At 38.8% G+C, this 24,563-nt stretch overlaps 1 protein-coding gene across 1 annotated transcript in view; it reads left to right on the top strand.

Annotated features, from left to right (window-relative positions):
* LOC110679354 (roundabout homolog 1-like) overlaps positions 1-24,563 on the top strand; it is a 491,376-nt gene that overhangs the window by 380,103 nt on the left and 86,710 nt on the right. The window contains exons 7-8 of the mRNA XM_021853766.1: positions 9,872-9,969; positions 20,833-20,954. Of these exons, the coding sequence (XP_021709458.1) occupies positions 9,872-9,969; positions 20,833-20,954 (220 nt within the window). The remainder of the gene's footprint in view (positions 1-9,871; positions 9,970-20,832; positions 20,955-24,563) is intronic.

The raw sequence follows: 24,563 nt of genomic DNA, 5'->3' as shown, positions 1-24,563 counted from the left end.
CGCCACTGCTACCGAACGTTGTTCTCTTTCCACATGTCGCTGTTGATTGATGTCGAGAGCGGAGATGGAGGGATATTGATGAGTGCTGTTCGATCCATTCCACTCGGGTCCGTGCCACCAGAGAGGGTTACCGATTATCTGATCGGGTAGCGCACCGCGCGAGATTAGATCAGCAGGGTTGGTGTGAGTGTCGATGTGCCGCCAATTAATTGCAGGTAGATGAGTAGTAATTTCGGCCACCCGATTGGCAACGAATGTCTTCCATCGCGATGCTCCACCGTAGATCCATGCCAGAGCCACCGTTGAATCCGAAAAAGCTTGAACTTCGTTGATGGGAAGTGAGATTGCTGCCATAACGTTTGCCATGAGTCGTGATAAGATCACCGCCGCACACAGTTCTAATCGTGGTAGTGTTGTTCGTCCATTGCCGATAGGTGCCGTCTTGGATTTCGCACACAACAGATGCGATGATGTATTGCCTTGCTTATCTGCTGCGCGAATATAGACGCAGGCACCCATTGCTCGCTCGGATGCATCACTGTAGCCGTGCAGACAGACGCGGTGTGCGCCTTCAACACCGATCACTCGGCGAGGTACCTGCAAGTATTGGAGATCGGAGAGATTTTGCTCGAACAACAACCAATTGTTAACAAACTCACCGGGGAGAGTTTCATCCCAGTCCACCCTCAGCTCCCACAACTGTTGCATTGCCAGTTTTGCCTTGACAATTATTGGAGCCAACAGTCCAAGCGGGTCGAAAATACTGGCGATTTGCGACAACACGTTCCGCTTTGTGGGCTGAGAGATCTTGGTTGGTGAGTAGGAGAACTGGAACTCGTCGCTGCACGGCTGCCAGTGGATGCCGAGGGCCTTTATGGTGCGAGTGTCGTTGAGCTCGATTGGTAGCTTTACTTCTCTGTCCTGGTCAGGTATATCGTTCAGTACTGTGGCGCTGTTTGAAGCCCACTTCCGCAGGTGGAACCCACCGGCCGTAAATATTGTTGTCAGCTGCCGTCGCAATAACATGGCTTCTTCCTCGGTGTCAGCGCCGGTCAGCACATCGTCCACATAAGTGCCCTTTTCTGCCCTTTCAACCGTCGTTGGATATTGATCTCTATGCGATTCTAATAGCTGCTGCACGCATTTTGTGGCGAGATATGATGCGCTTTTCATTCCATACGTGACCGTATTTAGTCGATATTCATCGATTGGCCGATCACTCGACCACCGCCAAAGAATCCTCTGGAAATCACGATCGGCTTCGTGAATGTCCACCATGCGGTACATTTGTTTTATGTCACCGGCCACCACAATCGCCGGAAATCGGAACCGCAAAAGAATGTTGACTATTGAGTCCTGCAGTACTGGACCTATCATGAGCATATCGTTTAGAGATTTTCCGCAGGTGGTTTTTGCGGAGGCATCGAAGACGACGCGACATTTCGTTGTGGAACTGGCTTCCTTCACCACACAATGATGAGGCAGGTAAACCGAACCTATAGGTGCGGGTTCGTTAGCGAGTGTCATGTGTCCCAGTTCACAGTACTCACGGAGAAAAGAGTGGTATTCATGCTTTAGCTGTGGATTTCGATCCAGTTTTCGCTCGATATGGCTTAATCGCCTTTCAGCCATTTGCCTCGAATCGCCTAGTTGAGTCGGGGAATGTAGAAATGGCAATCGCACGGTAAATTTTCCGGAGATGTCTCGAATGGTGTGCTTATAGAAGTGATCTTCGCACCGTTTCTCCTCTTCGTTTAGGTGGGGTGAAGGTGTAGCATATTCTTCCAGCTCCCAAAAACGTCGCAATTGTTGATCAAGGCCTTCATCGGAAGTCGCCAAAAAACACGTTGGAGAAGTTGCATATGATGGGATGTTTGCGTCACGATAGCGACCAGCTACCACCCACCCAAATTTGGTATTTTGCAGCATGGGAAAATTGTCGTCGGGACCAAGATTGATTTTTCCTGGCTCAAGAAGCTGGAAGAATAGTTCGATACCAAGCAGTAGATTGATTCTACCTGGACGATGGAACAATGGGTCGGCCAAATTAATAGATTTGGGAATGGGCCAGCCGTCAATATTCGCCGGTTTAACTGGGAGCGATTTGGTGATCGTCTCGAGCACCATACACGGAACTGTTGTAGTGTAGTCTGTGCATCGGGATGCTAAGACGATTTGTGCGCATTTGTTTACATGCGCTGGAGTAGATGAGATGCCTTCGAGGTCCATGTCTGCTTCTAATAAGTCGAGACCAAGCTCCTTACAGAAGCTTTCACTGATGAAGCTTACTTGAGAAGCGGAATCTAGAACCGCTCGACAAGTATGGGGCCTTCCTTGCTTGTCCATGACGTTGATGGAGACTGTGGCGAGTAACGTATTGGTGGCGTCGAAAGTGGTGTTGGAATCAAGGGCCGAAATCAGGGATTGGGCGGCCGAACCATCACCAGATACGACATACGTTGTTGATGGACCTTGATGAACGTTGGTAGGCATAATAGCGTAATGTAGCAGAGTGTGGTGTAGTTGGCCACATTTTCTACAGTTTCCCGACCTGCATATTTCACCCGCATGCCCTTTCAGGCAGTTTTGGCATAGCCTCTGAGAGTTAACAGCACTCATTCTCTCATCAGCGCTCATATGAATGAACTTGCCGCACTGATAGAGCGGATGGGGAGATTTATCACAAACGCTGCAGTTCGAAAATGTATTAGTGGCGACGAACGTTGTTGCTCCTCTATATTGCGGCTTCATTAGAGGTTTGTACGTAGTGGAAGCTCGTTGTTTGACGGTTTGTGCAGATTGCAAGGCAAAACTGCGAGAGTCAATGAACGCGAAGAACGTTTGGAGAGTGACGTTGGCTTCGGACATGTCTGCCGCCTTTTGGTACCACAGCTGCTTGGTTTCATGGTCCAATTTTTCGATGAGAATAAAAAGTAACCAAGTGTCGCGATCTTCTCTCTGCATAGCTTGAAGTGCGCGAACAACTTCATCGGAGACATCGTGCAGGGATCGTAACCCTTGTGCAGATGGTGACGTCAGAGCTGGCTGGTTTAGGAAGCGTTCAATGTGTTTGTGGGCTATCTCGAGTGGTTTGTCGTATCGCGACTTTAACTTTTGCAGAGCAGGAGTGTAATTCACGTCCTCGATTTTCAAGTGCGAAATAAGCGACGCTGCCTCACCAGAGAGGTTTGTTTTCAGAAAATATAATTTTTGACTATCCTTTAGTGAAGGATTCTGATCAACCATGCTTCGAAACAAGTCAATGAATGACTGCCACTCGAGATAGTCTCCACTAAAAACAGGCAGATTCATTCGTGGTAATTTGAGATCGGACAGTGGTGTTAGGTTTGGGAAACCCTCAGCTATTGCAGTAGAAGTACTAGCACCGGCAGACATTCTTCCAGACATCAATCGAAGCAGTTCGGCTTGCTGCTGTGCGAGTTGACTCAATGCATCGTTTTGGGATGATGATCGCTCTTCATGACTGCTATCGCGATTCTTTATCACTTTCAACACTTTCAGCAAACGGTTTTTCAGGGTAATATATACACTTTCGAACCGACATTGTTGCTGCACTGCATCCTCATATAACTCATCGTCCTCGCTGGCGTCCAGAATTCTTTTATGCACCATGCTATATGAGGCCCATATATCACCAAGCACTTCTAGTTCTGTTTGCACCTCAGTCTCTTCTGCTGTTTCTGGCTTCAATTTGCCCACCATTTCAGACACACGTTTGATCCGTGGATCCAGAGATTTACGTTCGCGAAAAAGTTTCTCCATCTTGGGTTCACAGTTCACTAGGCACTTCCTTCCCGCAGAGAGTTTTGCTCGATAACTATCACGAATTGGCAGTAGCACAGAAAGGACTTGTCGGACTACAAGGCCAATGCACGTGACACTAGTTAATCAATACTGCACTTTTCACGAAACTTTCGCGAATCCGGCTCGAAGGACCATATGGTTTTCTGAGGTACGAAAAAGCGCGCCGATGAGCTACGGAAATGTGAACGGAAGGAAATAACGATACGCGAGACGGGTTTAGGCTTACAATTTCAACTGAACTTGATGTATTTCATTTCTTCCTTTTATATAAATATCTGGTCCTTCGAGCCGGATCATATGGTTTTCTGAGGTACGAAAAAGCGCGCCGATGAGCTACGGAAATGTGAACGGAAGGAAATAACGATACGCGAGACGGGTTTAGGCTTACAATTTCAACTGAACTTGATGTATTTCATTTCTTCCTTTTATATAAATATCATTTCATATGGAGACAATTACGGTATACAATTCAATAGATGCGACGATTGTCACATTGTAAGGTATTGGAGAGAGAGAGAGATTTTTGGGAATTGAAAGGAATCCTTTGGATGAAAGCCACCGCGATCAATTAGGGTAACTTCGCTAAACTTCGTCTCAACAGGGACAATGTTGAAAAACTGCGGCATCTGAGGATTACACACTTAGATTAAATTACTGGGGTCGGTAAAATTTTACTGGGTTTTGGAACTACCGAAAAAGTCAGTAAAATGAAAACTGTCGCCACGAAAATTGAAATTGAAAAGCAAATTTCACCATGTTTTATGATTTATCGATATACGATATGAAAAGAAAGCATCTGCAAAATTTCAGTGAAAAATCTCGGTTTTTCGATTTCTGACATTTATTTTTAGTTTACTGACTTTTTCGGTAGTTCCAAAACCCAGTTATTTTTACCGAACAGATTGAGTGTGTACTTTTGCCTCGAATCGTTCACTTTGTTCCGTTTCGTGGAAGAGGCATGAACGGTCTAATTTTTGTTACCGTGCCGCAGTGTGATTGTAAAGGTGAAAATGACATAGGAAACTTAAGATATTTAGCTAATTTATGTTCTTCCATATCCCTCTAATAAGCATAATTGTCGTAAAGTAGTGCAGGTCGATCATTACTTACCAGATCGTGAAGTGTGTGCGTTGATATTGTTTCAAGAAGGTAATAGACGTTCATTGTGAAAGGTGAAAAAATATTTTAATTCCTTCACCACGTATGCGGATGAAAATTCAATCCGGAATAGGTCGTGGCAGCATAGGCGAAGCCGTCACACTGCGTTCAGTTTTTGCGACCGTTTTTGACCCCACGCAACGGCTTCAAAGCTTCCCGGGGTACACGTGGCCGGAGAAGCAAGCTCCAGAAATTCTCCAGCGATTTTTCACTTCTTTTGATTTTATGGAGGGATCATTAGAGTATGTTAAAAATGAATTGGTAATTTTCATATCTTAAAGGTTTTGTCCAGGAGTTACACTAGGACAATTTCTTCAAGGATTACTCAAGATATTTTTCTAGTAATTTATTGATAATTTCCTACATGGAAACATACAAAGATATCCCCATGTAGTTCACTCAAGATTCTTTCAGAAAGTATTCCAGAGATTTCTTCCAGGTTTCCTCGCCGGGATTCTCCGGGGATTCTACCAGGAATTTCTGAAGGTTTTCCACAACTCACAATTGCCTCAAGAATTTTTAGCATGAATTCTCCAAGAGTTACCACGAGGAAAATTGCGACATGAATTATAATTTCTCCAGATAATCCTCCAGAAAATCCCCAGGAATTCCTCCAGGAGCTCGTTCCTATCCTCCAAAAATTCATCGGGGATTCCTCCAAGAGATCTTGTAATTCCTGCAGAGATTCTCCTATGAATTCCTGCAGAAACTTCATCAGAAATTATCATAAGAAGGGATTAATTTTGGAAAATTTCTACCAAAAATACTATACATTAATTATTTTTGGATTTTTTTTTTCCATGGAATTCTTCAGAGGTTTCTCCAAGAATTATATCAAGAATTTCTCCAGAAAAATCCTTACAGCGATTTTTCGGGGATTTCTTTACAAATTCCTCCAGCAAAATCTTTGCAGAGATTCTTCGTGGTATACCTCCAAGGATTCTCCAGGAATTATTCAAGAAATTCTCCCAGAAGTATCTCAGAGATTCCTATAAAACTTTCTCTTTCATTCCTATAAATCTATAATTGATTTCCTCTAAAAAATTTGGATGATGATCTGGTAGACAATCAGCTGCATATTTTAATGAAGGAAAGAGTTTTGACTTTAAAATTGGTTGTTGCATGCTAGTCCGTTGTCTGATCTGGTGCTTAATCTGGAAGTCTTTTTTAAGGCAGTTTTTCCAGAAATTGCTCCAAGAATCTCTTAAGAAACTTATCTTGGGTTTTTTTAAACTTTATTAGGAAAGAAGTTCTATAAAAAACAATCTCACATGATTGAAACAAAATTCACATGATGAATAGTGGTGTCAGATGAAATTCTGGATGAATTCTAATTCATTTTGATGAAATCTCTGGAGGAATTCGCGAAGAATTTACCGGAAATTTTTCAGAGACCCGTTACGAATCTCTGGAGAAATTATAATAGGAATCCCTGGAAGATTACTTGAAACAATTCTTAGAATTATTTATGTAGCGATTTTTCTGGATATATGCCTGAGACAATCTCTTAAGGAAACTCTTGAAGAGTCCCTATAGGAATTCATGAAGTTATAACTTGTGGAATTCCTAGATGAATTTCTCCAGTAGAATTTCTAGAGCGATTCTGGAGGAAATCTCAGGAGTTATGCTAGAGAATCTCAAGAAGACCACCAGAAAAAATTCTGGTGAATTTTCCTGTAGTAATCCTGTAATCCTGTAATCCTGAGATAAATCGTCGTATTGTAACTTGGAGAAAGCTCTGAAGACATATCTGCAAATATCCCTGTAGAGATATTCCTCAAGAAATCCCCGACCAGGTAGAAGAAACAAGATTATAACAGAATATGTTGTTTTGGTATAATTTTATTATATCACCAGTTGTTATAAAACATATACCGTTGGTAGTTGAAATAGCTACATTTTAACAGAATTCACTCCAGAAAAAATATAAAATATAACGAATTATATTAAAATAATAATAATATTATTACATAACGTGATTAAGAAATGTCACTTTATAATGAAATTATTGCAATTTTTTACTGTTCATAACTCAAGATGTTATTTACAACCAACTCTTAAATGCAATGTCAAAAATATAACAAATGTTGTAATAAATCTGTTACAAAAATTGTGACCAGTTTAGAACAAAGCCATATTGAACCCAATTCAACTTCTGTTATTTTTAAAAGCTTTTGTTACAATATGTAATGATCTTGTTATGTGATTCTGGTCGGATCTCTGAAAGAAATTTTGTAGGAATACCAGGAGGAGTCCCAGAAGTAATGTCTGGAAAAGTTCCCTGAGGAATACTTTGAGAAATTCCTGGAGAAATACCACTCATGATTATACTGGAGGAATCTATGAATGAATCACTGGAGATATTCCGGAAACAAACTCCTTCAGAAACTCTTGGTGAAATCCCTGTAGAAATATCGCTGCAAAAATTAGTGGAACAATCTTCGGAGGAATCCTTGAACTCCTGGAAAAATTGCTGATGGTATTTCTGAAGCCCTATCGGAACCGACCTTTCTCGATGAATCTCACAGAAAACCCCTAGTGGAATCCTGGGAGAAATCGCTGTAAGGATTACAGTAGAGATTATCTTGGATCTTCTGGCTTCTGTACATAAGGATACAGCTCGTGCACAGTATACTGTTCTGATTCTGTTTTTGCACGGGGGATGCGTACCGTGCAAAAAAGTTTTCAGTTCAAAATTTCAAAAACCGTGTAAAAAATGTAACACCATTTCTCAACGTTTCATGCAAAAATAAGGTTTTGGCGGAAAAATTTGTATGGAAACTTTTTTTGCACGTGTAAAAAAAATCCGTGCAAAAACAGAATCGGGTGTAACTCTATCTTTAACTGTATGTCTTACTTACTCTATGGTACTTTAATATCGAGTTATGAAGAGTTGACTGTGTAATCATTTTTTGTTTGTTCTAAAAGAACATAAATCGGTTCAAAAATTGATTTTTGAAAGCGTTTCAAAGCCATGGGTCATTTTTCACCCTTAATGCATAATGTGTCACTTTTTTGTAGCGCTTGAGCTTATTTATTATTACTTTTAAAAGTAATCGGAAATTATTGTATTCGTTCCGTTGCTACAACGATCTTTGCATTTTAGAGTTCGTTGTTTCGTGAACTTTTTTTCCCTCGATTATTCGGTGTGATATGTACTGAACATAAAATTGGCCATGCGTTGAGAGTGCTCGGACGATTAGTTTGTTTACGGCTGCATTTTTTTTCGTGTGCGTGTTTCAGTTAAGGTGATTATAAAACGAAGCCAAACTTTGAATTTTCAAGTGCACAAGACGAGAGTATCTGACAACAGATCGCATAGAAAACCAATCAACTTGCTTGCTTCCTGGTGGTGACCAATGGGATAGATTTTTAACGCGGAGCGCTGTTTGGCTCTCAAGTCTTGTGCTCTTAAAAATTTGAGGTGTGGCTTCGTTCTATAATCACCTTAATGATTTTTTTTTTTTTGGGTTAGAAGTTTGCCATTCCTGTTTTTTTACTCGTGTTTGGAATAATTCGATGACCCTAAAGGGATCGGTTCTGCTTTTCAATTTCTAAACGAGCAGAAATTCACTACCGTTGAACAGATTTTTTTTATGCGCGAGACAATAGTATTCACACTGTAAATAAAACATTATTTCTTTCTATTGATTGCCGGCATTCAAAAGATTAAATGGAAAACAATTAAACATCAAATCCTTTGTGCCCATCGCCAGCTTCTCAGGCGAACCCTGGCTTAACACCGTACCCTACCCCCAACTCCGTAGCACTTATGAGGGTGTCACTGAGTCGGAGGCCTCTCATTAAGTAAGTGCTACATCAACATTTCCTTCCTCTATCCCAAGTTACGGTAAAGATGGGCGTGGCCGGGAATAACGATGTTCATTATTTTGGTATTCTTGTTTAAGATTGAATCAAGGTTCACTCCCCAGCCTTGTTTTTGGAAGCAGTCTAGATGCGATTATCAAATGGAATATGAACATTGCTAGTATCCTATCTACTAAGTATACCGTAACTACGCTAACGCTAATGTGTCACTTTATTTGTAGCGCTGCTCCTAGATGTCGCTGTAAGCTGCTTTTTACACGAAAATGCCCATTTTCAGAAGTTAGGAAAAGCCAGAAGTTTTAAGATTTCTTTCTGTTTTCTCTACAAAGTTACCGTTCATGTACCGTGCCGATTGACCAATAATGACCCCAATGCACAAGGAAAGTTAATCACACAGGTCCACACAAAACACGACTTTATTCACAAACACTGCATGAACATTATTACTAACGACACAATTTATAACTTAAGTTTAACAGAATAAAATTGGGCAAAATTTCGCCCTTTGTGACTTTTCGCGACGATGATTAGGTATCAACTGAACTCTCTGCTACTCCCCGCAGACAAATGACCGTCCGCTTAGTAGTTGTAGGTAGTCCGAGTGATGACTATTATTACCACCGACTTACTCCAAAAATACTGAAGCTGCTTGCAGACAGATACTAATGAAGAAATAAAAAAAAAAACACAAATGAAATTGTATTTCAAAAGTCGGCTTAAGAACAGGTCATTTTAGTGATATAAGGATTTTAGTGATTTTCCACAGGTGGAATGGTTAAGGGTCGCGACGTGTTTATATGACGTTTTTTAGTGAAACGCTCACTAGTAGTAAATAAATGAAAATTGTAATGAGAACGTTTTGCTTAGAATTATCGAAGATGAAAAATGCATTTTTTTCAGAGTTTCAAACAAAGAATTTTTCGCGTAGGTTCTACATCACCACCAAGCTGGACCTCATATATCACAACAATTTCTTTCAAGTAAATTATTCCCTTCGTGTCAACAAATCTTAAACATTTCATTGATTTTTGTTCTGTTTCATTTTTTTTTCTCATTTCAGCTCCTCCGGACATCACCGTAGAGAAAACGTGGGTGCACGCGAGTGAAGGATTCGATATCGACTTGGTGTGCACGGTGCATGGAGACGTCAACTCGGAGGTAAGTCAGAGCACCCGTCAAAACAGGTTCATTTGACTTTTCGTTTTTTTTATTTTTCAATTTTCCCAAAAGCACTCATCAAGTTAGAATTCGACTCAATTAGGTTGACGTACCTCTCCTCGTACTAAACACTCAACCAACTTTGCTGCGATCGCATTATTCGTGAGCAAAACTTGCATCGTTCGCCTGTATTGGCCGGATTGTGTTTGCTCAGCTCATATATAAGTTAGAAGCTGGACTTCGGGATCGGTGTTTTTAAAAAGAGAAAAGCTGAACTGCACTGGTGGACTATTGAGTAAAGACTAATTTATTACACGCGTCCTGGGTTTCTAACTACCTGAGGGCCCTAACGTGTTATTTGCTGTCTCAGCACTCTCTGGTAGACCACGTTGCGCTGCCTCGTGGTGGTGTCCGGTTGCATTGCTGATGAATTGGAGCCGTTGCACTCTGTTCCCCAACTCAAACTGCTGCTGTTGTAGAATCCTCACTTGTTGTTGTTGGCTGTTTCCGTCGCTCTGGATACTAAGTCCAGCTGGTGGATGATTTTTTGCTGTAACTGCCCCCTCCTCAAGTACGAAACGTCCCGGTCCGTTGGTTGTTTTCCTCAAGATGAATTTGATGACTATGCAAAGGATGGCAATTCCGAGTATGGTTGAAAATGAAAATCCTCCGAAGGTTGTCCATAATTTGAAGTGAAGACTGTCCTGCCTTAGGTATACGTGATCCATTTTCTGCCGGTTACTAATTGATGTATTGCTGATTTCTACTATGTCGTGGGATTTATGAAGACTTCATTTCATCAAGTTATTGTGAAATGCACTGTGTAGTATCTCGGTTTTGATGACGGTTTCTGAACTTTGGAATGTTTGACCGTTGAAGTTGATGGTACAGTTATAGAATTTGACTATGAGGTTTCCGGTGATTTTCCTTTCGTCTGGTCCGCAATTTGTTTTCAAGGTTTGGTTTATGGCATTCGAGATTAATATGGTGTTCTCGTTTACCAGGAGTTGAATGGTTTCGTTCTTGATTATTGAATTACAGTGAGACTGTTTTCCGAATATGATTGGTTGAATACAGTCGTCCTCGAACTCGGTGATGTATTCTGATTTTTGGACAAAATCTTCCGGTTTTCTTGTCGTGAATAATCTGGTACCATGCCGTATGATATGGCTTGGGTATGATTTGATAATTTGGTTGTCTACGATGAGGGGATAGATCTTTACGATGGTGGAGATTGAAGTTTCCAGTTGTGGAACGGTTAAGATGTATAGCAGGTCATCGTTTTTCACAGCAACTTTCGGGGTGACAAATTGTAGCGCTTCGTCTGGAAAGTTGATTTGTATACCTTGGTCTTGGATGGCGGCTTTAATGATGTTGATCTCGCGTGTGGATAGCATTTTGGTATTGGTAAGAGAAATCTTCGAGAGAGTGATAGCTTCTTGGATGTTGTCTAATATCTCGTTGATGATGTCGACGTTTAGCATTGTTGTAACGGCATCTAAGGCATCCAGGTTTGCTTTGTTATTACTATTCAACGTATTTGGTTGACGGTTTCTGTTAGTTGAGTGATCCTATTGTTGATATTGTCGTTAATCCTGTATTGCTGGTTGTTTTGGTTGATGAGGTCGTTTAAAGTGGAGTTTAAGATATGGAGATCTTGGGCGTCGGGTGATCCAGCTACCCATATCCAAGCTGTTCCGATGGAATCCCATCGTCGTTGTCGATGTGTCTGCCGTGGCTTTAGTCCATAGAGAGTGCTGTATAGCTTTTTGATCCTGAACTTAATCACCTCGTGCAATGGGTTAGTATTTGTTAGTTTGTTGTAAAAAGTGTTAGTTATAATTTCGATGCTCTCCTCAATCCTATCTAATTTCACCGGGTGTATGATTTTAATTGAGCCGAATTGAATTTTACAATCTTTTTTGTTAATCTGAACGATTGGTTCTTCTGTTATTTTTATGATGTTCAAGAATGATTCGCATGATATCTGTGAGAATGTAGTGTATATAATGAACGCCAAGAAAAACATCTGTAAAATTAAGGTTAGTGTGTTAGTTTGTTTGCAATAGGTTATGTTTATTTATTATTATTTTCAAAACAAAATCAAGAGTTATCAAAATACCTTCCTATTTCTTTTTAAATTTGTTTTGTGAAGTTTAATCTTCCTGGAGTCAATAACGGGTTTCCTTCTATTTGCTCTAACAATCTGTTTCTTAAACTTTTGTTTTCTATTATTTGGAATACCAGAGCTTTTGAAGTAAATAACATGGTCTTTCGAAAAGTTAGGTTCTTGTTCTCTAGTCTGTATGACATGAATAACTTCATCGAATACTTCGTTTCTATTGTCGAGTATTCTTTGGAGATTTAGGGGCCTTTCCTCGCCATCCTTAACACCAAAGGATACTTCAATAGGTTTCAAATTCGTTGCAGAATGGACTGTTGTGTTGTACAGCGTGGTTGCAATTTTATAGATTTCTTTGTTCGAGAGGTCTGGGTACTTACTCCTGATACACCTAAAGATCTCACTGAGAGTTAAGTGAAATCGTTCGACGATTCCATTCACCTCACTGTGATCAGAGGGAGTGTAATAAGTTTCCACATCCAGTCTCTGAAGGAGACTTCGCAGTTCGATTGATTTTAAAGCACACAATCATTTTTGGGGTGCCGTAAGTCGTGAAGAGTTTCGTAATGGCTTTCTTTATATCGGGGATAGAACGCGATTTGACAGGGATAAGTATAGCGTATCTCGATAGCTTATCTACCGCCGATATAAAAATATTTGGGGTGGATATGAATATATCCACATGGAGTATATCGAGAGGTTTAGCCGGAAGAGGAGTGTATGCAAATTTTACTTTGTAAGGGTTACTCTCGTATTTGCTCTCAAGGCAATTATTGCATAGATTAATGAAACTTGTTACCTTATTCCGCATCTTTGGGAAGAAGAATTTTTTGTAGATTACTCTGCAATTGTCCTCGATTCCACGATGGGCTCGGTGATGAGTTTCTTCAATAATCTGGTCCTGTCCTTCCTCAGAAATGACGTCCTGTAAAATAGACTGCGTTAATAAAACCTTAAAATATTTGTTACGGGAAAAATGGTTTCGATACCGTCATTTCTGGTGAAATTGATCACTTTTCACGGTTTTTCTTGTCTGATTTCTATAATGTTGACAATGCCAAACAACTGAATGCAGGAAAACAAGTATGAAGGTGAGCCTCATTGACTCAAGTATCGAAGTTTTCTAACAAATGTAATTTTAGTGCTAAAAAATATGTCTAAAATAAAAAATCGGGAGATCTCATTTCGGGGTGAAATTGATCACTTATCAATGTCATTATTGTTAGTTCTCAAAACAACTTTACTTGATAAATTTGAGCTCCCTAAATCTGAATATGCTTGCCAAATTCTTAACAATACAATATTTATAGAAATAATGAATGTTTTAATTTCAAGAATAACGCAGAAAACGCCTAAATGTATGCAATTTCCTAAGGAATATCCTGATATATACCAGAAACTCAATTATTTCAACCAAATCAACGAATTGGTACGAGTTTTGGTTATGAAATCTAGTTTGGGGATATATCTTAAGTAACCTCACAAACTTTCAGGATTATACTATGTCCAAATCCTTGTCTAGAACTAGAAGCTTATTGATGTTTGCCAACACTGTACTGTACAAGATTATGAAATTTTACACTATTTCAATAGTAATGATCATTTTTCAACGCAAAAAACTTCACAGCACACAATTTGGACATACTTACGACAAACAACGCTCATTCACTGCAAGCTACATTGATATTTGTGCTCCATTAGGAAGAAATAAAATCGAGCGACACAGGGATCAATTTCACCCTACTGATCAATTTCACCCGAATTTACGGTACGCTAGTTGTATCCATTTTAACCATTTTTCTGGGCATAAAATGCAGTTTGTTCTTGTCGGGTGCATGTAATCCCTGAAGATCTCCATTGCGTTCACCATTCCAAACGTTACCCTGTTGATGGTCCGTCGAAATATCGAAGGAAAAATCTCTTCATATGATTCCTCGTTCCTTGGCCCTTCTGTAATTAAAATCTGGTTTTTAAAAACTTTTAGAGGTTTTTCGGTCATTTTTATTAAGTCGTCAGCATCGGATGAACTGGAGTGCACGGTCGCTTCATCACTGTCGTCGGGATCGTTCTCTTCGTCAGACGATGACGATGAAGTTGCCTGCCTTTGTTCATTTACATTTATTTCGTGTTTGACACGAGATAGGCTATCGGCGACTACGTTCTGTTTACCAGGCCGGAATTTTATCTCATAATCAAACTGTTCTAAACGTAATTTCATTCTAATTAATCTATCGTTTTGTGTTTTAGAAGATAGTGTGTATGTTAATGGTTTATGGTCAGTGTATAGTGTGAATTTGTGACCATATAAATAAGATCTGAAATATTTGCACGCCCAATCGATGGCAAGGAGTTCCTTCTCAATTGTTGAATAGTTCTCCTCAGTCCTTGTCAAGGTATGTGAAGCAAAGGCGATTGGTTTGTCTTGACCGATGGGGCCTTGCGACAAAACCGCGCCTAGGGCGAAATTCGATGCGTCTGTAGTTAGTACAAACGGTTTCGAATAATCTGGATATTGCAACACATGGCTGCTGGTCAAAATGTTCCTACAGCGGTCGAAAGAGGAGACGAACTCTCGAGTATGTTCGATTTTCTCTCCTTTCCTAAGCTGTTGAGTCATAGGTTTTGTGATTTTTGCACGATCCTTTATAAATTTTCTGTAGTATCCCATTACCCCTAAAAAGGCTCTTAACTCCTTTTCGTTCTTAGGTAACGGCCATTCTTTGATCGCTCTGATCTTCTCGGGATTAGGTTTTACGCCTTCCGGAGTAACCACATGCCCTAAGAAGGCCACTTCTTTTTGTAAAAACTCGCAATTATCAATCTGGATTTTTAGATTGTATTTGCGGAGCGTTTCGAGTATTTTCGTAAGGTTTACGAGATGCTCTTGCAGGCTGGTAGAAAAGATGATTATATCATCCATATATACCAAGCATCGAACTCCGATATGTTCTCTGAGGATGTTATCCATCACTCTTTGGAACGTAGCAGGAGCGTTCTTTAAACTGAATGGCATTCGCACGAACTCATAGTCAGAGCCGTAGCGTTGCCTCATGGCGCCCTTGGCAAACCCTCATTTGAGCGCCCCTTAGTCAAAGTCAAAACTTATATTTTAAGTTCTTTTCATGCACCAATTTTCGTTAAGGTGAAGATGAAACAAAGCCAAACTTTGAATGTTCAAGAGCACGAATCTGGAGAACCAACCATCGCGATGCATCGGTTTAAGATGAAAACTTTATCGATTGATGACCACCAGCTAGTGATTAATCCATTAAGGTTTCATCTTAAACGGATGTTTGGTTTTCCAGATTCATGCTCATGAAAATTTTAAATTCGGCTTCGATTCATCTTCACCTTAAGGTAACACGGGAGACAGTGAACTTTTGCCTCATTCTAACAATTATCATCAACAGTTTTGTTCATGACTCCTTTGTATAAGCTTTATGATTTCACTATTTCAATTTTCATCGCTGAATAAACGAAGCTTAACGTACAGCTTCACTTTTTACGGGTTGCAGAAAATGAAAACGTGCGTTGGGCATTCCTCATTTACAGTGTATGTCAAGAATAATTTTAAGGGGTTTTTAAATGTTGAGTAATATTTGCCAAGGTTTCGCGGAGCGTGATCTGAAAACCGCTGATATAGAAAAACTTTCGAGGTTAAGTATTTTAATGAAATGTCAAACTTGTGGGTTGTCATGTATCATCATTCAAGTTTTTGAGTAAAGATGCATTAATGATTAGTGAATTTTATCTGAGAATTAAGTAAACTTTAACTACTATCAAAACCTTATTCATACATTTGCTATCAAAACATTGGTCGTGCACCAAACTTGCAACTTTTTCGCAGACGCTCCGACAAGAATGTCCCTTCCTTGTATTAGTCTCTGTCATACATTAATTAAAAACTTCCTCCCCCCAAAAAACCAGATGATGGCATGCACCCAAAAGGTTGCCACTGCTGATGGAAGCTCAACTTTGAGAAACACAAGTTTCCCCCTATATATAACTAGCAAAAATTTGTTTAACTCGATACGTCGAGCTCCAAACTCGGCAGTAGTTTGTTTTAAGGTACCGGTGCGTACGTTCTCCACTCTTCCAATCTGATGAGTTTGCTCTGGTGAATGGAGTAGTTTTTTTTCTACTACGTTTTCTACTTCCACAATTTCCATTATGGCGAGTGCAAAAATCAACTTCGCCCCAGAGTTGGAAAATTTCACTTCTTGTGCGGAAGGTGTGAATGGAATGGAATTAGCACTGCATTAAAACCGCTCCGCTTGGTACTCGGCTCCGTGGCTTGAATTACGCTCGGTTCGAGGGGTCGGAAAAAAGATAATAGATTGTTCTTTGTGCGAAATGGGAAAGCGAAAGGGACCTAATTAAAATGTAGATATGCAAAGTGGGGACTGGAACCCCCCCCCTACGTGTGGAGATGTGGTGTGGCGAGTGAAATTCTGAATTAAAACTTAATTTGATTGTCATTTAATCTCGTCTATTGTGGGAAATTTTTGAACCGTGTTAGGTGAGAGGGAAGGTGAAAAAAGTGTAGGAATTTCAAGCACAAAGGACATTTACGAACTGTGCTTGTTAAATTGAGGAAAGATTGTGTAAAGCTTAAATTAAAAACCATTGTTCGTGTATTTCAGGACCTAGTGTTTATATTTTGATTGCTGGATTTGACAGACCAGAGATGTAACACGAAACAAATTCAATATTATAAAAAGAAGCTTTACCTAACGAATTATTAAACTAATAATGAATCTTCGAGCTGTTTATTGGAATATCTATAAATAAATATAAATCCGAATTTATTACTATACCGCTTAATTCCACTAGAGTTTCCATCTTCTGACAGATACGCGTATTTCCACCTCAACTGTAAGACCGTCTCCAGTGAAGTGTTTTTTTATTTATTTATTCGTATCATTCCAAACTATACATTCATTTATATTATCTAGGAGTTCTGTGTGATTAGACAATTAGGATGATAGTTAATTTGGTAAAACAAATTTAAGATTTTATTAACATTCTGTCTGTTAACAACATATTACATTTCATTTGCCGTAGCAGTTCAGATTTTTTACAGGTGAGTTAATTTCACCTGTTTATAAGAGAAAAAAAAAATAATGTTTTCAATTTACTTAACCTAACTTAGCCTAAACATATAACGCATTAATCATGGCAATAGAAGGTTGTAACGGATTTTGCCTGAAATTATTAATGATTTTATTTGACATTTGTGCCAATGTTTCAACATTGGATATTCTATGCAACTCATTAGTACTATACCAGGAAGGAAGCCTCAGAATCATTTTCAAAATTTCAAAATAATTCTCTGCAGAGCTTTTTTCCTGGTATTACAACAGCTAGTCCATATTGGTACAGCATACAACATGGCTGGCCTGAAAATTTGTTTGAATATCAAAAGCTTGTTCTTAAGACAAAGTTTTGATTTTCTATTAATAAGGGGATAAAGACATTTTACATATTTATTACATTTGGTTTGAATGCCCTCAGTGTGATTTTTGAAAGATAAATTCTTATCTAGTATGAGCCCTAGATACTTAACTTCATCTGACCAATTTATTGGAACCCCTCTCATCGTGACAACATGTCTACTTCCCAAGTAACACAACATGTCTCATATAAATCACAATGACTTCAATATGACTAAAGATAATGTTCTATTTTATAGCGAAAAAACTGGAATTTATACTTATATATGACTGGAAAAGCGCAGAAGGTGGAGCTTGTGCAACATATTTTTGTTGTCAAAATTATGTATCATATGGGTTTAGGTATACATAATTATGTATTATACTTTGTCCAACAAACCACTAACGCAACAAAATACTGAGAACATTTGGTAGTGGAAATGCATTGGATGGTCGACAATGAAAAATGTAAAAGTGCAAACATTGACAAACCTTCATTTTTGATTGCATAACTGATATTTAACACCAAATTAATATGCGAATCAAAAGTTATGGTGAAATATGCAATTTTACTTCGAAAAAATCAATTCGCCCTTATAAATCGTTCAATATACATTTTTCGATATCAAGCCAAGTAAATATTTCCAAAAAGGAATCATCACATTTTGCAAATAAGTTCATTATTTTGTTTTCTAATACTACACTGAACTTTTACTGAACTATTATTACTTTTTTCAAAGCTTCAGAACGAAAATCTCATCGTTATGGTAAATATTCAAAATTAAATTCAAAAATTAAAGATTGTCCCCTTAGACACACTGCATGACGAGTGTTTTGGAAAAAGACAAAAATTTCATTGCCAATCATTTGCCATTGTTTCATTCAAGGCAGTGGAATGTTTTCAGGGACAACTAGTGTGATCATAAACTCACAGTGTGATATGAGTTTGATAAATCACTGGACTAAAAACACGCAAGCCCTGCATGAACACAACTGTAAGCGAGTTAGGTAATTCCATTGAACCTTTTTCGTACTAAACAGTGGCAAACAACCACCACACTCTATTCATTCATATAAATTGATATATCGGCATTTAGAGCATACCTATAAAATAATAATTTACTCAAAACATTTGCTTAAAAGTATTCAGTGAACACCATATGGCGAATTTCTTAGCCGGCAGTGTATCATCCATGCTATCAAAAGTATTAAATGTCACTTTTGTTGCATTTGTTTTATAGACAACTAAAAAAACTTATATTTGACTGAAATTAAACATAATTTGTTTATTCAGAACATGTCTAAAAAGAGTATATATAATGACATACATGTAACATGAATATGACATATTGAGACTGTTTATTTGTCGTACATGTCTAAACCAACCGAAATAAGACATATAACCAAACACATGTTTTGATAAACATAAGAAGACAAATATAAAACATAATATGGTTGAAACATAGTAAACATAATAAGAACATTTTCAGCAACATGGTAGATTTGTATTGCAAAACAAATTATATGCCTTAGTAGAACATCTCCATTCAAGTTCAATATTGAAAGGTTTAACAAAACAAAATAGCGACTTACGTGAGACATGATATGTTTCAAAAACTTTCTAGCAATCATTGTAGGACAAACTGTGTATTTTTAAATTTGGATTTATGTTTTCGGTGTTACTTGGGTTGAAGGTTTCAAATAAAGAGCTTTTAGTTTATGTTGGAATATTATTAGTTGAGTTTTGGAAGCATTGGGATAAATCTTTCATTTTTGCAAGTATGAAGAAAAAATATCCAAACTTTTTTGCAATTGACCACAGATGACACGCAGACTTCGTCCTTTGGCGGAGAGGCCTGTGTCATCCCCAAACAAGGATTTTTGACATCCCTGAGGTAACTCAGATAAGTCAGATGTGAAAATATTGTATAATATCCTGCCAAAATGCTGCCTTGAGGAACACCAGCTCTTACAGGAAGTCTTTCAGACACGGAGTTCTGATAATTAACCTGACGTGTACGATTTGCCAGATAAGTTTGAATTATTTTAACAATCTATATTGGAAAATTAAAGTTTTTAATTTTACGATCAAACCTCCATGCCAAACACTGTCGAATGCTATATCTATGTTTAGAAGAGCAAGACCAGTAGAATAGCCTTCAGATTTGTTGGAACGGATCAATTTTGTTACACGTAAAAGTTGATGAGTGGTCGAATGTCCATGGCGGAGTCCGAACTGTTCATTGGCAAAAATTGAATTTTCGTTGATGTGGGCCATCATTCTGTTCGAAATAACCTTTTCAAAAAGTTTACTGATGGAAGAAAGCAAACTGATTGGACGATAGCTAGAAGCTTCTGCAGGATTTTTGTCTGGTTTTAAAATTGGAACAACCTAAGCATTTTTCCATTTGTCAGGAAAATATGCTAATTGAAAACATTTGTTAAATATATCAACTAAAAATGATAAGCTACTTTCTGGAAGTTTCTTGGTGAGGATGCCAGGAGCTTTCATATTTTTGGATTTTTTAATAATAGTTCTCACTTCTTCCAAATCAGTCTCCCAGGAATTTTCGAAAACGTTCTCTTGATTTAGAATATTTTCGAACTCCTGCGTTACTTGATTTTCAATTGGACTAGTAAGTCCTAAATTAAATTGTGCGCGCTTTCAAACTGCATAGCAAGTTTTTGAGCTTTTTCGCAATTAGTTAGTAATAATTTGTTTTCCTCTTTCAATGCCGGTATTGGCTTCTGGGTTTTTTTTTTTTTTTTTCAAAATTTTAGATAATTTACAAGAAGGCTGAGTCTAGGGTCCAATTGAAAAATCTTATTTTCAAAATTTTTGTTTCTTAATTGTGCAAAACGTTTCTTGATTTTTTTTCTGCAAATTCTGCCATATAATTTTCATAGCAGGATCGCGAGTGCGTTGGAATTGCTTTCTCCTCACGTTTTTAAGACGGATCAAGAGTTTAAGATCATCGTCTATAATCACGGATTCAAATTTTACTTCACATTTTGGAACTGCAATGCTTGTGGCTTCAACAATGGAATTTGTTTAAGTTTCAAGAGCATTGTCAATATCAAGTTTCGTTTCTAAAGAAATGTTAACATCAAGATCCAGTGTCGTATTCTAAATGCCCTTATATTACACATAGAATTGAAAATTATTTGTTTTATAGCAAATACCTATTCGACTTATCATTTTTTTTTTGAAATATTGTAAACTTTTTATTTTGAACAAATCTTCATAATCTTTCCAACGCTTATCACCATCTATTTTATTTTCCTACTTTTTCCTCCTGCCAAACACAGATGCTGTGGTACCAAAACTCGTTCCTGCTGGATCCCACCGACCGCCGGGCCATGTACTCCAAGGGTGACAAATACACGCTGAACATTCGCAACTTTCAGCAGTCCGACTTCGGCAACTACAGGTAAGTTCTGAAAGCTGTAAGCGGCGGCACCCAGGTGCTTTCAATTGCCCTTATCAAAGTTATCATTTCGGCGTTGGGCGCTCAATCTATGATGGGGAGTGGGTGGTCATGGGGTACAATACCGTGTAAAAGTGTGGTGTCATTCCTTAGAAAACATGCAGAAGTGTTTTTTCTATGACTCATTGGGAAGGCATTATTTGATCTAAGATTAACTAATTGTCTTTGAAATGAAGCATAAAGAGTTCCATTTCGACGTGTATTTACAGATATGTACAAACACTTTTGTGTGTTTTTTAGGTGTGACCCCAAACTTTTGCACGGCAGTGTACCTTCACGAAGAAACACTTTTACCTGAGACTGATTAGACGGTGGGCAGCATAACGGGGAAGAACCTAGAGACGATGGAAGTAATTTGATGGGACTACAGCCGTTCCGCTGGTGGCTGCTGTTGACGGTCGTTTGGTTGGCTTGTCGTCAGTTTCAGCTGATGGCACATAGTTAGCGATGATGGAAGTGATGTTGCCTAGGAAAAGTGAGCGACACGTGATTCGGCCGTTTGGCTACCCTGTCTCAGTTCTACCTTAGGCATAAGCAAAGTATTCAATTCATCATTACTATATCAGCGTTAATCAGAATCATCTTCAAATTTTGCTTTGAATTCTCTGTATAGCTTTCTTTCTGAAATAACAGCAACTAGTCCATATTGGTACAGCATACAACATGGCCTGCCTGAAATTTTGTTTGAAGATCAAAAGCATGTGATTTTTGAAAGTTTAATTTTTATCTAGCATGAGCCCTAGAAGCTTAACTTCATCTGACCAATTTCCCTAGTAGCACACATGTTATAATTGAGGCAAAATAACTCGTATATGACCAGATCTGGTCATATAAGAGTTATTCTGCCTCAATTATAACATGTGTGTAACTCGGGTAATTGGAACCCCTCTCATCACAACAACATGCCTACTGGAAGGTTTCAAATAAATAGCTTTTGGTTTATGTGGGAAAATTATTAGTTGAGTTTTGGAAGCATTGGGAGAAATCTTCCATTTTCGACGGTACTGAGTAGGGTTCTGGAAATTTTCTCCAGGTCTCTGGAAACATTCAGAAAACATTCTCTTTTCTAAAGTGAACTACATTATATTCTTGACAGAACCCTTTCCGAAGAATTCCAAATTGGGTTCTCTTATTATAATGAATACTTGGAGTGGAGAAAATTCAAGTAAATTATTTATTCTATTTATGATCTCCTCAGTCACTTAAAATACCTTTCAAAACGACTTTGAACAAACGTTCAGTTTTGTTGTCATAAGTAAAAAAATGCTGCCTTCTTCTTTTCAAGATGTTTGGAAAGAAGTTCGCGATCTTCAAGAGTTTCCGGCAATACGCGGTAGTCTCCTTTCTTTGCAATAAACAAAGAACCCTTTATTCCCCTAATGGACTTCAAGATCTCCTGTCTAAGTCCTCTAAATTCGGAACAACTGACCACGATAGCCGGTACTCTTTGCTTCCTTACCTAAATCAAAGAGCCTGGGCTAGAGACTGCTTCGATTTGGTGTTCGTAAAATCTGTTGTGTCCGAAAGATTGTTTCACCCCAAGGATGAATCGGTTTGTGTTATATCACTTTGAAAGATTGAACGACAGAACGATGGGCACGTTGCAAGCTGCCCTATGCTGGGGAATAAAGGAATGAAGAAAATTTAATTTTCATCTCGTTCAAGTATTTCAAGCCCTCCACTTGCGGGCAGAGTCTGAAAATTGATGCGATGTGCTTCATTTTCAACTCAGAGTAGGTACTGCAGAAATTGACAATTTCGGCTTATTTCGTTCTTTTTCTGGAGGAGAATAAGTTGCATTCTTAATGGCAGTTGGCGTCATTCGGACGAAAATGCAAATAAAATTTACCAGTTTGACGATGATAAGTTCTGATGCTGTATTTGATAGTAATCGTTCAAATTTGAGTCCTTAAGCAAAATAAACATCATAAATAATTGTTGCTATTCAAACAGGCAGTAGAAAACAAGTTTTCAAGAATCAATTTAGAAAAACGATTTGCCTACCTTACTCCGTAAAACTTTCTCGTTCATTCAGGAATTCTTTTCGATCGTTTCAACTGGGTACTCTAATTGACTGACGCTTTTCATTTCCCCATTAAGCAAAATCTGCCACATGCAGGCCTTCGTTCAAACTTCTTCGGTAAAGATAAACTTCTTAACAGGAGCCTTTACCGTCGTCACCAGTAAGATGCGTCTACTCTCTGGGTGTCTACGGATCGCGCGTCAAATGGAATTCCCACATTCGCAATTCATCTTCCCGCTTCGGTTGAGGCTCAGTTCTCCGTTTCCAGCTTCCTGAGTGACGGTTCAAGTCACCGACTCATTATCATCGCCATCACACTGGAGGCCGTACTCCGCACCATTACGATCAGGTAGATGGCCTACGTGTGGGCGTAGCCAGGACAAAGTATCCTTAAAAGTTATTTCACGCATTTTTACTTAATGCGACTAAATCTTACAAACTGTTTGGAATCTTTTCGTAATTGAAATTTCCTTGACTTCCGTAGGCATAGAGTATCATCGTACCTGCCACACGATATACTAAGTAATGCGATAATGGCAACTTTGGCAAAGAAAGCTCTCAGTTTTTAACTGTGGAAGTGCTCATAAGAACAATAAGCTCAGACGCAGGCCCTGTCCCAGTAAGGACGTAATACCAAGAAAAAGAAAGGGGGCAACGAAACACCCCTTCATCTCCCCTTGCTACGCCAATCGGCCTTTACGCAAAGGGAGAGGCCATCGGAGGAAGCAATGCTCCATCTTCATCGTCGTCATTAAAACTTTTCCGCACAGAGAGAGAGAGAGAGAAAGAGAAAGACAGAGAAAAAGCCTGGGAAAACTTTGTTGTGAAATCTGAACCGCAGGGAAAATTAGTGTTGGCTTTCTTGAAATTGGTGCAAAATGATGAGTGTCTCGGTATAGTATGGCTCGATAGCACAGGGGACGACTCTGACTGTGCCATTTCGTGTACTCTCGGTGACTAAGTTGATAGGAGCACAGATTTGTTCTCGCCCCGGGAGATTTGACTGTCATTATGGCAGTATGGTTGCCTGCGGGAATGAGGTAGAAATTGAGCAATAATATTTGAGTTGCCGAGACTCGTGCAATCGATAGCAAAGTTTTGATTTAGTGGAAAAAAAATCTTTTTGAGATGCTTTGAAATGCCTCGTTTAACGAATTCTGTAAGTTATGTTGTTCCTTAAATTAAGTTCAACGTCAATTATCCATCGGTCTCATGTTATAAATAACATTTTTAAGATTGTTGGTAGAGCACATATTTCTAGTGATTCAATGAGACCTATGAGAAGCCGTTCTTATAACACTTGGGTGAAGACATCTGGGAAAACCGCTGCAGGAAACTCGAAAGAAATCACTGTTAAGAGCTATCTGGACATATAAGGTGAATATTTATGAGGCCTCTGATCAATCGACGAAGATCGCTTTAGAGATTTCTGAGGATAAAGCTTGAGTTACCATAGTGGAGATCTTTGTGAAGATGTCTATTGATACTTCTGTGTTGATATCTGTAGGTAACTCTGTGTAAACTTCTTC

This window comes from Aedes aegypti, chromosome 3 (genome assembly GCF_002204515.2).
Source record: "Aedes aegypti strain LVP_AGWG chromosome 3, AaegL5.0 Primary Assembly, whole genome shotgun sequence".
NCBI lineage: Eukaryota > Metazoa > Arthropoda > Insecta > Diptera > Culicidae > Aedes > Aedes aegypti.
This window is presented reverse-complemented; position numbering and strand designations above follow the sequence as displayed.